General features: G+C 38.7%; 1 protein-coding gene across 1 annotated transcript in view; it reads right to left on the reverse strand.

The window, feature by feature from the left end:
* The window catches only part of COPA (COPI coat complex subunit alpha), a 50727-nt gene that overhangs the window by 26456 nt on the left and 9035 nt on the right, over positions 1-15236 (reverse strand). The window contains exons 6-10 of the mRNA XM_082613743.1: positions 14533-14642; positions 9213-9322; positions 7761-7860; positions 7024-7159; positions 6306-6388 (exon numbers count right to left, since the gene is read on the reverse strand). Coding sequence (XP_082469869.1) covers positions 6306-6388; positions 7024-7159; positions 7761-7860; positions 9213-9322; positions 14533-14642 — 539 coding nt within the window. The remainder of the gene's footprint in view (positions 1-6305; positions 6389-7023; positions 7160-7760; positions 7861-9212; positions 9323-14532; positions 14643-15236) is intronic.

Genomic DNA, 15236 nt, shown 5'->3' on the forward strand with positions numbered 1-15236 from the left:
AATGGGGTATGTGCAAAAATGTAGTGCTTTTACAATGCCTTTGAACTTAAATGACTATCAGCTTAAAATAGACAAATATATATATACAGTTCAATATTTATGAAATTCATGGGAACCACAAACAAAAACTTACAATGGATAGACAACAAATAAAGAGAAACAAATCCAAATGTAACACTAAAGGAATCCATCAAACCACAAGGGAAGAAACCAAGAGAACAAGACAGGAACAGAGAAGAACTACAAAAACAACCAGAAAAAAATTAACAAAATGTCAAAAAGCACATACCTATCAATAATTACTTTAAAGGTAAATGGACTAAATGCACCAACCAAAAGACTTACAGTGGCTGAATGGATAAAAAAAATGAGACCTATCTATATGCTGCCTACAAGAGACTCAAGTCAGATCTAAAGATACACATAGACTGAAAGTGAAGGGATGGAAAAAGATATTTCATGCAAATGTAAAAGAAAAGAAAGCTAGGACATTACTCATATCAGACAAAATAGACTTTAAAACAAAGATTATATCAAAAGGCAAAAAAGGGCATTACATAATGATAAAGGGGTCAATCCAACAAGAGAATATAGCATTTGCAAACATTTATACACCCAACACAGGAGTACCTAAATATATAAAGCAAATATTAATAGAAATAAAGGGAGAAATTGACAATAACACAATAATACTAGGGGACATTACACCCTACTTACATCAATGGACAGATCATATCAACAAGGAAACACTGGCCTTAAACGACACATTAGACTAGATAGAATTAATAGAGAGAGAACAGTCTATCCAAAAGCGGCAAAATACATTATTTTCAAGTGCATATTGAACATACTACAGGACAGATCTCATGCTAGGCCACAAAACATGGCTCGATAAATTTAAGACTGAAATAATTTCAAGTGCCTTTTTCGCCAAAAAAGTATGAAACTAGAAATCAACTACAAGAAGAAAAGTAGAAAAAACACAAACATGTGGAGACTAAACAACATGCTACTAAACAACAAATGAGTCAACAAAGAAATCAAAGAGGAAATCAAAAATACCTGAAGACAAATGAAAATGGAAACACAAGTGTCCAACATCTATGGAACACAGCAAAAGCAGTTCTAAGAGGAAGTTCATAGTGATACAGGCCTACCCCAAGAAACAAGAAAAATCTCAATCAATCTAAAAGTAGATTAAAAAAACAAAAACAAAATGAAGAACAAGCAAAGCTCAGTGTGTATAAGGAAGAAATGATAAAGATTAAAGCAGAAATAAATGAAATAGAGACTAAAAAAACAATAGAAAATACAATGAAACTAAGAGTTGGTTCTTAGAAAGATAAAATCTACAAACTTTTAGCTAGACTCATTAAAAAAAAAAGAGAGCTCTAATAAAATCAGAAATGAAAGAAGAGAAATTACAACTGACAGCACAGAAATACAAAGGACTGATTATAAGAGAATACTACAAACAATGATATGCCAACAAATTAGACAACCTAAATTCCTAGAAACATACAATCTTCCAAGACTGAGTCATGTAGAAACAGAAAACCTGAATAGATCAATTACTAACAAAACTGAACCAGTAATCAACAAACTCCCAAAGAACAAAAGTCTAGGTCCAGATGGCTTCAAAGGTAAATTCCATTTAATGAAGAGTTAATATCTATCCTTTTCAAATTATTCCAAAAATTGAAGAGGAAAAAATACTTCCAAACTCATTTAATGAGGACAGCACTACCTTGATACCAAAACCAGGCAAAGATCATAAGAAACCAAAAATTATAGGCCAATATCCCTGATGAGCATAGATGCAAAAATCCTTAACAAAATACTAGCAAACCGGGCTTCCCTGGTGGTGCAGTGGTTGAGAATCTGCCTGCTAATGCAGGGGACACAGGTTCGAGCCCTGGTCTGGGAGGATCCCACCTGCCACAGAGCAACTAGGCCCATGAGCCACAACTACTGAGCCTGCGTGTCTGGAGCCTGTGCTCCGCAACAAGAGAGGCCGCGACAGTGAGAGGCCCACGCACCGCAATGAAGAGTGGCCCCCGCTTGCCACAACTAGAGAAAGCCCTTGCACAGAAACGAAGACCCAACACAGCAAAAAAAAAAAAAAAAAATACTAGCAAACCAAATACAATGATACATTAAAAGGATAATACACCATGATCAAGCACAATTCATTCCAAACCAAATACAATGATACATTAAAAGGATAATACACCATGATCAAGCACAATTCATTCCAGGGATGCAAGGATGGTTTAACATCCATAAATCAATGTGATACACCACATTAACAAAATGAAGGGTAAAAATCGTATGATCATATCAATAGATGTAGAAAAAGCATTTGACAAAATTTAACATCCACTTATGATAAAAACTCTCAGCGAAGTGGGTATAGAGGGAAAATACCTCAACATAATAAAGGCCCTATGTGACAAACACACAGCTAACATCATACTCAATGGTGAAAAGCTGAAAGCTTTTCCACTAGGATCAGGAACAAGAAAAGGATACACACTCTCATCACTTCTATTCAACATAGTATTGGAAGTCCTAGCCACAGCAATTAGGCAAGAAAATGAAAAGGCATCTAAATTGCAAAGGAAGAAATAAAACTGTCACTATTTGCAGATGACAATACTATATACAGAAAGCCCAAAAGATTCCACAAAAAAACTATTAGAATTAATAAATTAATTCAGTAAAATTGGAGGAAACAAAATTAATATACAGAAGTCTGTTGCAATATCAGAAAGAGAAATGAAGAAAACAATCCCATTTACAATTGCATCAAAAAAGAATAAAAAACCTAGGAATAAATTTAACCAAGGAGGTAAAAGACCTGTATTCTGAAAACTATAAGACACTGATGAAAGAAATTGAAGACGACACAAATAAATGGAAAGACATACCATGCTCATGGATTGGAAGAATCAATATTGTTAAAATGTCCATATTACCCAAAGCAACCTACAGATTCAGTGCAATCCCTATCAAAATACCAATGGTATTTTTCATAGAACTAGACAAATACTTCTAAGATTTGTATGGAACCACAAAAGTTGCCAAATTACCATGGCAATCTTTAGAAAGAAGAAAACACTGGAGGTATCATGCTCCCAGAATGGAAACTATATTAGAAATCTATAGTAATCAAAACAGTATGATACTGGCACAAAAACAGACACATAGAGCAATGGAACAGAATAGAGAGCCCAGAAATAAATTCATGCTCACGTGGTCAATTAATCTATGACAAAAGAGGCAAAAATATACAATAGGGAAAAGGCAGTCTCTTCAATAAATGGTGTTGGGAAAACTGGATAGCTACATATAAAAGAATCAAACTGAACCACTTTCTTAAACCATGTACAAAAATAAACGCAAAATGGATTAAAGACTTAAATGTAAGACCTAAAACCATAAAACTCCTAGAAGAAAGTGTAGGCAGTAACCTCTTTGACATCAGGCTTAGCAATATTTTTTTGGATATGTCTCATCAGGCAAGGGAAATGAAAATAAACACATGGGACTATATCAAACTAAAAAGCTTCTGTACAGCAAAGGAAACCACCAACAAAACAAAAAGGCAACCTACTGAATGAGAGAAGATATTTGCAAAGAATATATCCGATAAGGGGTTGATATCCAAAATCTGAAGAACTCATACAACTGGGACTTCTCTGGAAGTCCAGTGGTTAAGACTTCACACTTCCACTGCAGGGGACCCAGGTTCGAGCCCTGGTCGGAGAACTAAGATCCCACATGCCGTGTGGTGTGGCCAAAAAAAAAAAAAAAAATCATAAAGAACTCATACAACTCAATATCAAAAATCAAATAAGCCAATTTAAAAATAAGCAGAATACCTGAATAGATATTTTTCCAAAGAAGACATTTAGATAGCCAACAGGCACATGAAAAGGTTCTCATCACTAATCATCAGAGTAATGCAAATCAAAACCATGAGATACCACCTCACATCTAACAGAATGGCTATTATCAAAAAGACAAGAAACAGGGCATCCCTGGTGGCGCAGTGGTTGACAGTCCGCCTGCCGATGCAGGGGACGCGGGTTCGTGCCCCAGTCCAGGAGGATCCCACGTGCCGCGAAGCGGCTGGGCCCATGAGCCATGGCCGCTGAGCCTGCGCGTCCGGAGCCTGTGCTCCGCAATGGGAGAGGCCATGACGGTGAGAGGCCCGCGTACCGCAAAAAAAAAAAAAAAACAAGAAACAAGTGTTGACATGGCTTTGGAGAAAAGGGAACCCTTGTGCACCGTTAGTAGGAATTTAAATTGTTGCAGCCACTATGGAAAACAATATGGAGGGTCTTCAAAAATATTAAAAATAGAACTACCATATATGATCCAGCAATTCCACTCCCGGGTATTTATCAAAAGAAAACAAAAACACTAATTCAAAAAGATATATGTACCCCAATGCTCACTGAAGCACTACTTACAACAGCCAAGATATGGAAGTAACCTAACTGTCCATCAATAGATGAATGAATAGAGAAGATGTGGTATACATATACAATGAAATATTACTCAGCCATAAAAAAGAATGAAATCTTGCATTTGCAACAACATGGATGGACATGGAGGGTATTATGCTAAGCAAAATAAGTCAGAGAAACATAAATACTGTATGATTTCACTTATATGTGGAATTTAAAAAACAAATGTACAGGGCTTCCCTGGTGGCACAGTGGTTGAGAGTCCGCCTGCCAATGCAGGGGACACAGGTTTGTGCCCCAGTCCGGGAAGATCCCACATGCCGCGGAGCGGCTGGGCCCGTGAGCCATGGCCAATGAACCTGCGCGTCCGGAGCCTGTGCTCCGCAACGGGAGAGGCCACAACAGTGAGAGGCCCGCGTACCGCCAAAAAACAAAAACAATAACAAAAACAAATGTACAAACAAAACAAAATAGAAACAGACTTTTTTTTTTTTTTGCGGTACGCGGGCCTCTCAGGGCCTCTCTGGACGCGCAGGCTCAGCGGCCATGGCCCACGGGCCCAGCCACTCCACAGCATGTGGGATCTTCCCGGACCGGGGCACGAACCCGTGTCCCCTGCATCGGCAGGCGGACTCTCAACCACTGTGCCACCAGGGAAGCCCGAGAAACAGACTTTTTGATACAAATGGTGGTTGCCAGAATGGAGAGGTAGGGGGGCAGATGAAATAGGTGAATGGGATTAAGAGGTACAAACTTCCAGGTATAAAATAAATAAGTCATGAAGATGTAATGTACACATAGGGAATATAGTCAATAATATTGTAAGAACTTTGTATGGTGACAGACGGTAACTGGTCTTATTGTAGTGATCATTTTATTATGTATAAAAATATCAAATAGGGCTTCCCTGGTGGCACAGTGTTAAGAATCTGCCTGCCAATGCAGGGGACACGGGTTCGAGCCCTGGTCCGGGAAGATCCCACATATTATGGAGCAACTAAGCCCGTGCGCCCCAACTACTGAGCCCGCGCTCTAGAGTCCGTGAGCCACAACTACTGAAGCCCATGCGCCTACAGCCCGTGCTCCACAACAAGAGAAGCCACTGCAATGAGAAGCCCGCACACCACAATGAAGAGCAGCCCCCGCTTGTCACAACTAGAGAAAGCCCGTGTGCAGTAACGAAGACCCAACACAGCCAAAGACAAAAATAAAATTAAAATTAAAAAAAAAACCAAATCACTATGTTGTGAAACTAATAAAATATTTTAAGTTAATTATAACTCAAAAAAAGTTCTATAAAGTAAGAGACATTGTTTTATGCACTGCTAGAATACCAGCACCCAGACTAGGGCTGATACTCAGTATGTATTTGCTAAATGAATGAATAAAACTCAGCTTCTAGCTCCTCAGTCTAGGAACCTCAAGTGTCCAGTATTAGCCTCTAAGTCTCCTAAGAACTAATCAAAGAGAATGGGCTTTAGGGGAACTCCCTGGAGGTCCAGTGGTTAGGACTCAGTGCTCTCACCGCCAAGGGCCCAGGTTCAATCCCTGGTTGGGGAACTAAGATCCCACAAGCCGTGTGGCATGGCCAAAAGAAAAAAAAACAGAGAGAATGGGCTTTATTATTAAATGAATTTTGGTGGATAAAGAACACTATACCAAGAAGGTAAGGGAGTTAAAAAGGAGAAAAGCTTCAACTAGGTGGCTCTGAGACTTCTATTTTTCCTTGTCATCCTACTATATACTTGCTGGAGACAAAGCTAATGGAGAATCACTCTCAAGTCTTATAAACTTTGAACCAAAGGAAAAAAGAGAAGAAATGGCCTTTACCTGCTGCAAAGAGGTTAAGGTTAGGGTGGGCAGCTAGGACCCAGAAACGATCATGGTCCCTGCGGAAGGTCTGAACCCCAGTCCTAGGAAAGTAAAAGGTACACAAAGAAAAATATTAATTTCCAAGGAAACTTCAGCCTATCACATACAAGAGTATTAAGTGGTAGGCCTGATTAAAAAGCTAAATCAAGGACAGTGAACTGCATATTCTAAATAAAGACAGTCATGATAAATTCTACCAAGGAATAGAAAGAGGACTTCAGGGACTTCCCTGGTGGTCCAGTGGTTAAGATTCCAAACTTCCAGTGCAGGGGATTTGGGTTCGATTCCTGGTCTGGGAATTAAGATCCCACATGCCACGTGCAGCATGACCAAAAAAAAAAAGAGGACTTCAAACTGACTCTACTATTTTGGTATTACAACTTCACCCACTCATCATAATTTTCTACTGTACTGTTTTCATTTAATATTTCTTATTTCTGTAGCTACAGAAGAACCTGCTTAAATTTAGAGGAGAAAAAGAACATACACAGAAATTTCTATTTCATGGAAGATTTGTAAATGTTGGCTAACACTAGGTCCCTTCGTGTTTTCATAATATATAATTTGATTTTTCTGCATGCTGAGAAACAAAAAGTATTCTAATCTAATTTTTAAAAAGAGAGAGAGTAAGAGGCTTTCCCCTGGGTTTGATCACACACCACTGTAACCCCCTTACCGTTTAGACATGTCCCAGACTCTGATACTCTTGTCTTCAGAATTGCTGAGGATCAACTCTTGGCGAGGGTGGAAGACAGCACAAGATACATTGTTGTAATGGCCCCGGCAGGTATCAACTTCCCATGCCTTTGATTCTGAAGGACAAAGAAGAATTAGGTCACCACAACTCCCTACTACTTTAAGTTTGGGATTTCAAATTATGACATCCTCTAACCGAATGCTAGGTACTACTACAAAATGTTAAGTTACCAACTCCTTTCTAATAGGGCAATTTTCTTCATTTAAGACTCTGAATCTTTACATATTTCTTTGTTATTTCATTCTCACCCTCCTATCAATTATAACACCTCTTCTCTGTCATTCTTTATCTCCTTACCCTGCTCTGTCACTAGCTGCCACTATTGAATAAATGGAATCTTCATAGGGCAGGAATGTTATCTGGTTCAGTCACCACTGTTATCTTCAGAACCCTGAACAATGGTTAGTACAAAGTAGGTACTCAATAAATTATTTGTTGAATAAATGAATTCTTATTTTTAATTATGTTCATACTCCTCAAAATGAGGATGCCATCAAAGGAAAAAAAGGGAATAAGGCAATTGTCATGCTCCCAGGATTAGCTTAACAACCTAAGGTAGGAAAATGGGTCACTAAGTCTGGAAAACCTGGCTACTTCACCTTGCTGGCCAGCAGCCAATATTTTAGGTATGGTGATACTGTCACTGGTTCACTCACCGTTCATGCGCCAGATCTTCACTTGACGGTCATCTGCCCCAGATACAATGAGGGGCATAGTGGGGTGGAAGGCAGCCCAGTTAACTCCACGATCATGACCCTGTACAAAAAAAGGTGGCTCTTCTAAACTAAAAAAGTCATTCTTCTTTATATTTGTTACTCAAAGCAAACCAATGGACCATGCTAGTGGTTATAAACGATGTCTCTGATTTTTACTCTTCATGTGAAAAGACTCAAGGGACTGCTGCTCTAAGATCTGACCATGAGAATTACTACATCAATCTAATATTATTCCCAAATTCTCATGGGAATTCCCAAATCCTCTACTCCCAAATTCAGCTTCATTTGCATTCGGGATATACAACCTTGTTTTGTTACTTGTCTACTTATATTTTATTTCTCCAACCAGTTACTAGCATCTCAAGAATAAAGGCCAATTTTATAACTTAATGAAGAAATTCTCAAAGTGTGCTCAAGAAACTCTTAGATGAGCTCCAAGAACCTTTCAGGAAATCTGCAGGGTCAAAAATGATTTTCATAATAACACTAAAACATTATTTGCCCCTTTCACTCTTATTCTCTCATGACTGTAGAGTTTTCCAGAGGTTACATGACATGTGATGATGTCACTGCTTTGGTGGCTAAAAGACTTTATCCTTACATAGTCCATGTTTTAGGAGTTCTTGGTTTTAACGTCAAATATGATAAAAATTGACAGATATAATGCACATAAACAAAAACTCTCCGGGGTCCTAAGTAAGTTTTAAGAGTATAAAAAGGTCCTCAGACCAAAAAGCTTAAGAACTGCTGATTTTAAGATACCTTTTACCCTATTTATAAGTTTATGCTCTGTATTATAACAGAATCACAGATAAGGTAGTTTCGAATTAGCAGTATTTTTGAGAGGTACCATTCTGCGGTGAAAAGCAGCTCGGTTTGGAGTCAGATAGATCCAAGTTCAAAGCCTAGTTCTTCAACTTACTAGACTTGTGTAGACTTCGGTAAACCACTTAATTTCCGTAAATCTCAATGTTTTCATCTGCAAAATGAGGTTAATAATATCTCTACCAGTAGATAGCTGTAAGGATTATTTTTTTTAAATCTAGTTTGTTTCCCTTATGCTTTTCTATTTTCCCACCATGCATGCAAGTTATTTACACATGGTTGGTTCTCAATAACTTTGATTAACTATCCTCCCCTTCCCCTTCAAGAGGCTTGACAATGGGCTCTGCTTTGGGATGGTGATGGAGCCTATGCCAGCTTTCATGTTTATAAGGTAACATGACTCTCCCTCAGGTAGCACATAAGCTTCATTTCTCTGTTGGCTCACCCACTATTCTATTTTCAGTGCCTCAAACAGTGCCTGGCACTCAGTAAACCTTGCATAAGTCTTTGTCGAAGGAATGAATAAATGAACGGCATATTGTCACTGTTTCCCTGAGAGATAAGTACCTCCAGTACATGCTTCACCACTGCATCCGTAGTTCCAAACAGATCAACCCCAGTTATTCCTCTCACATCCGACTCCACTGCACCAGGGGACAAGTTTTTTTTCCTTAGACCTTTGAAGGGGTAAGGAGTGGGATGAAAAATGTAAACATAATGTTACCAAAAAGAGCACAGAGACAGAAATGCAGAAAGGTACAGTGATAGACTAACATTAAGGAAAAAGAAGGGAAAAAGAAATTTAGAGAGACTAAGGAGAGATGCAAGAGCTCCTATCTATCTCTTTCTAAAACTGTTCGAGGGACTTCCCTGGCGGTCCAGTGGTTAAGACTCTACGCTCCCACTGCAGGGGGCACGGGTTCAATCCCTGATTGGGGAACTAAGATCCCACATGCCATGTGGTGCAGCCAAAACAAACAAACAAACAAACAAAAAACAAACAAAACTGTTCAAAATAGTGAAGTACATTCACTATCTTCTCTTCTCCTCCCTTAACAGACCCATTACTGGGTCTTCTTCCCAGAGGAGGACAATCCAAACTTCTGACATAGCTAATTTCTTCAACAAACCTCATCTCAAGAGCTGTCTACTTGAGATAACACCCATTTCCATTCTTCAATATTCTTGAAATGTGGCCTCAAATGGTAAACATTCAATTTCTACTTTCAACTTTATGAAATCTATAGCAACTTTTCTTCTATCATCTCAAAAAGTTTTAAAAGAAAAGTCATTTGAGGAGGCTGCAGCTCAGTGTTTCTCAAACTAGAAGTTTCTAGGCAACTCATGGGGAAGTTCCAAAGGAGTTAAGGAAACTAAAACTATCAAATATAAAACAGCTTATTTGGTGGATGATATTGTAAAACTACAAATTGTGCAAAAAGTGTACTGATATCTTCTTCTTGACTCTTGGGCAGGGGACAAAAATTATTAAAACTGTCATATCCCTTTAAACACTTGCTCAAAAGACTGGTTATAGATCTGAATATATGTATCTTGCTATTAAAACTTTTGGAGACTAAAGGGAGAAATCAGCCCATAATTCAAAAACAACAGAAAAGGACTTCCCTGGTGGCGCAGTGGTTAAGAATCCATCTGCCTATATGTATACATATAACAGATTCACTTTGTTATACAGTAGAAACTAACACAACATTGTAAAGTAATTATACTCCAATAAAGATGTTAAAAGAAAATTAAAAAAAAAAAAAAAAAAGAATCCGCCTGCCAATGCAGGGGACACAGGTTTGGATCTCTGGTCCAGGAGGATCTCACATGCTGTGGAGCAACTAAGCCCATGTGCCACAGCTACTGAGCCCGTGTGCCACAACTACTGAAGCCCGTGCACCTAGAGCCTGTGCCCTGCAACAAGAGAAGCCACTGCAATGAGAAGCTCGCCCACCGCAACAAAGAGTAGCCCCCACTCGCCGCAACTAGAGAAAGCCTGCACGCAGCAACAAAGACCCAACGCAGCCAAAAATAAATAGATAGATAGAAGGATAGGAAGAAACAAAATGAAACAAAACAAAACAAAAAAGACACCAGAATAAGGAGAGTCTTATTTGTATAGGGCCCACATTTATGGCTCAACCATAACCTGTCTTTAAAATTTGATATTTTGTGCTAGTCAGAATCAAAATTACAGTAACACTACTACCTTACAGGTGAAAGGCACTTTGTGGTTTTCAAAGCTGATCTGGGTAACGACACTTTGAGGTAGGCAAGCAGGGATAATTATACCAGCTTACAGAGAGAAAATAGAATTGGGACTAAAATCCTATCTTTTGGAGTATTTGGGGGTGGGGGGAAAGGAAGATGAAACTACCTGGTACTTATAAAGTAAAAAAACCAAATATCTGTAATAGGGGGGAAATAAAAGCTATCACTTAAAATAAAACCTACATGGTTATAAGCCTAAATTTTGGCACCTGTAAGAAAATACAAAAAATTAAGTTCAATGACTGCATTTATCTTCATTGTTTTAAAATTACAATGTACCTCTTCTAGTACAATGGCACCTAAACATCAGCATTAGAGAAGCAAGTGCCTAAAAGGACATGACAGTTTTAATTATCTTATACTCTGCCCATGATAAGCATTTAGCCAACAGGTAGAAAGAAATAAAACCAATGCTTTAAAAAAAATTCATTCCCCTAACGCTTCAAAAACACATCATCACAGGGATGTCTCCTTTCACTTATTTCATTTATCCCTTTAATGGGATCTGTCAACTTTTTCTAATGAGTCTGGTGTAGGAAACAGATTCAAAGGAAGATATAAAGACAGACAGCTGCGAGGAACTTCACCTCCAATAAGCTTCAACAAACACATTAAAAGGAAAGCTGTATGACAGAATGGAAGCTTTGTTGCACTTGCTTGTAATGATCCAGGAAAAGGGGAAGAGCAAAAACAGAGAGATGAATAGTGACAGGCAGTGAAAAGATACTTAGAGAAGAAATATTTGAGCCTTCGACAAGCTACTCACTAGGACTGAACGACAGATGGAAAATTTCTACAGCAGCTACTCAGATCCAGAGGGAGGGGAGGACACACTCAGAATGGACCAGTTTGATGCACACTTCCCAGTGGGAACCAGGGGAAGTAGTAAAAAGAGAGGGATGAGGACAGGATTTGGCAGCAAATTAATACTTTTTTAGTAGTCATTTCAAAGATTAAGACTGAATTACATGGGCTTGACATGCAAAAGTATAAGCACATTAAAATAATTTCACTGTCAGTTTACTTGGAAGCTCAAGCTAAAAAAGTAACCTATCTTTTAAATCTAGGTTGTAAATATATTCCCTTTTAAACAAATATTTTTTGCCAGGCTAATACAAAAGATCAAGTTAAGCTAAGCCCTGTGGGTTAATCCTAATGGGAGGGGTATCAAGAAGACAGGTTTTCCTTTAAGACCTCTGTTTTCTTATTATTTACTTAGTTCAGAGAGTGTCCCCCTTCAAAGAGAGTCACTCAGAAAGATTAGAATTTTCACCAGTCCTCTAAATTTGAGGGTTTTTGTTCTCTGACTCAGAACTAACTTTTTCCCTCCTGGAAACACTGGAAATATTAACTCTGGTTCCTAACAGAGCTGACTGCTAATTTCTCTTCCTGTGTTCAGATTTATTTGAACCCAGGCAAAATAACTCTGCTAAAAAGAGTATGCTGACTTCCAGAAAAGGAAAGAATGCGTAAGTCGAACCCAAAAGCTCCTTCCACTTGGTTAAATACCAAAGCATCTCCTTCCACTCTGGTTAAGGGGTTACTGGAAATCAAGAGAGTTGTGAGTATAGAAAAACACTTAGAAACGGTAAAGAGAGAATTAACGTTAGTAACATTAGTACAAAATTTCAGTATCACATATACTAGGTATAGCAATTGTAATGTTATTACATAGTAATCCATGCACTTTACACATTCAAGAGCAAGCATAAACCCCAAATGGGGTCAGACCCTCTCCCTCTCTTCTCTGATTTAGGGCCTTTGATTCTGATGCAAATATGTTTTCCTACAAAAGTGAAGAAAAGGATTTCTTGCCTTGGGCATTTCATGATGACCAAAGAGAATCCATTCACCTAAGTGCCCCAAATTGCTTTAGCTAGGCCACAGGGAACCTGCTCTGCCAGAATCAGGTGGCATAACAGTACTCTTAAGAGTGGAGCAGTATAAGGCCCCTCCAACCTGATGCACTATGAAAGAATTAAGCCCCAGTGGCCAAAGCACCAGTTTATGCATGTAACAAATTAACTTCTCTATGATCTAGAATGGCATTACCTGTATACCATTCTTAGAAGAACTGAGAAAACAGTCACTCAAAGTGTTTGAGTAGCACATAATTCTCTCACAGATCCCCAGTTGGGAGAGGCTATTCTAAGTAATTGCCCCTGATCAGCTGGAACAGCATGACCTGGGATCCAACCCCATCAGGCTCCCATATCCTGAGACAGAGAGGGTGCTTTGAATGCGTGCACAGTGAAAAACCATGGAAAGCCATAGCTAGGTTACTGCGTGAGTGAAGAGTAAGCTCCCTGGTACTAGCAGTGAGGAGAGGACACAGGCTCACAGTGCCTGTGCCTAACACCTTCCGCTGGCATGGCTGGTCACATCTGGGTGTACTTCAAAAAGCCTAGCCAGTCTGACAAAAAACTGCAATGGCAAAAGCCCTAGCAGAAGAGAGGACGACTGCCCTATCTCCAAGACAATCTTGTTTATACCACTCCCTTCTAATTCTGAACCTTTGAAACTGCAAACACAGCATGATGCAGAAGTTCTACTTCCAACTGTCCTCATCTTCCCCTTGGCTTGTCTCTACACTACATGAATCTTAAACACCTGCTATTATAACATTTCAAGTGCTGCACACAGGAATCCAAATTGTCTAACTTGCTTGTTAAAACAGCAAGTATCATGCTGCCCCAGCCCACCATGCCACAAGGAGTTGGGAAAAGTTATCAACTTCCTTTATTACCACAAAGAACCAGGCAAGGACCTATGAGGAGTCCTTCTTTTTACAGAATTGAAACAGTGTTCTGTGGTCTAGTCATAGACCTTTCAGAGAACCCCATCTCTAAGAATTTCTAAGGCAACAAACAACTAGAAACAATTCAGGAAGTGATAAGTAAATTTAACTGGGCAGAGAACCATAGCATTTAGAATTTCATTTCCCTGTTCCAGCAAAGCACTTCCATTTTTCCAGCATGTCAATCTCATAGGTACAGTCCTTCCTCTGCATTTAAATTCTCAGTTCTCCTCTATAAAGCACTAAAAATTTAAATCCTTATCCCAAAATCAAGATACTATATACAAACTGTGAAAGGAGGGATTATCAGAACTATCCAAAATCTACAAGTTATTTTTCATCCTAGAAGTCTGCCATTTAAAAGGTTTTCTGGATGTGAAAATCCCTCCTCCAACCCTCATGCTCCTTACACTAGAAGATATATAATAGAAGGATTTTCCTATTTCTAAATGAAGCCACAGGATCCAAGAGCCCTGCACTAATCTACTCCCAAAATTCATTTTTGTCAAAGATTTTTTTTATTTTAGTGGAAAGCTTGATTCTTAATCAAATACTCCCTAAAACTGAACTAACTAAAAGGTGAAATTTTCTTCAAATTAAAATGAATTTTCTAGAGCAGCCACTTTTCTTAGAATACCTCTAACATGAAAAACCATCAAAGCAGATTTAATACCCTCAAAATCAAAGACACTATTATATGAGAACAGAATATTCTAAGTTTTTCTGTTCTAAGCCAACTACCCTCACTATTTTAAGCAATTGCAGTTTTGCGCCAGACACCACTAGGTTGTCCCCTGAACTTGGGCAGCTCACCAGAAATATCCCAAACGCGCACAGTCTGGTCCAGGCTGGCTGATACAACCAGGTCTTCTGAGGGGTGGAACTGAGCACACATTACATAATGATTGTGCCCCGTTAACACACTGCAAGAGGAAAAAAGAAAGACAATACCAAATTAGAGGCAGGAATCTACAGATTCCTACATGCTAAATACCATGTTCCATATGGAGCAGGTGCAGGTCCAATTATACTTTTTTGGAGGCAAAGGCAAGTCATCCTAACAATTCTGAACTAATAATAATAAGCAAGGTCAGCTGTTCCAAGAGTGGCTCTCTTCTTGCCTGTAATGTTTTAGTATTTACATATTACTAATTTCAGGAGAACTGAGACTGTACAGCTTTCCTCTCAGATTAGACGCATTAAAATACCAAAATAGATGAAATCTTAGTAATTCATACTGGAAGCTATGTTAGATTTTAGTGGGGTATCCCTCTTAAAGGCCATAACTTTAAATGGTCCTTACATACTTATGGAAAGCTCTACACCCAAATACAAAGCAGGACAGAAGTCTAGATCTTGACTCAGGTTTCACAGGAACAGAACTGAAAACCAGCCAAAAATTTTGTTCTAAAAGCCTAGCTATATGACCTCCTTTGCCTGGTAAGAAATGACCAGTAAATCCAGGTTCATATATTACTAATGAGATTGCTTCTGTATTTATCATTTTATACACAAGA

The sequence above is a fragment of the Mesoplodon mirus genome, assembly GCF_964341445.2.
Source record: "Mesoplodon mirus genome assembly, chromosome: 3".
Taxonomy (NCBI): Eukaryota; Metazoa; Chordata; class Mammalia; order Artiodactyla; family Ziphiidae; genus Mesoplodon; species Mesoplodon mirus.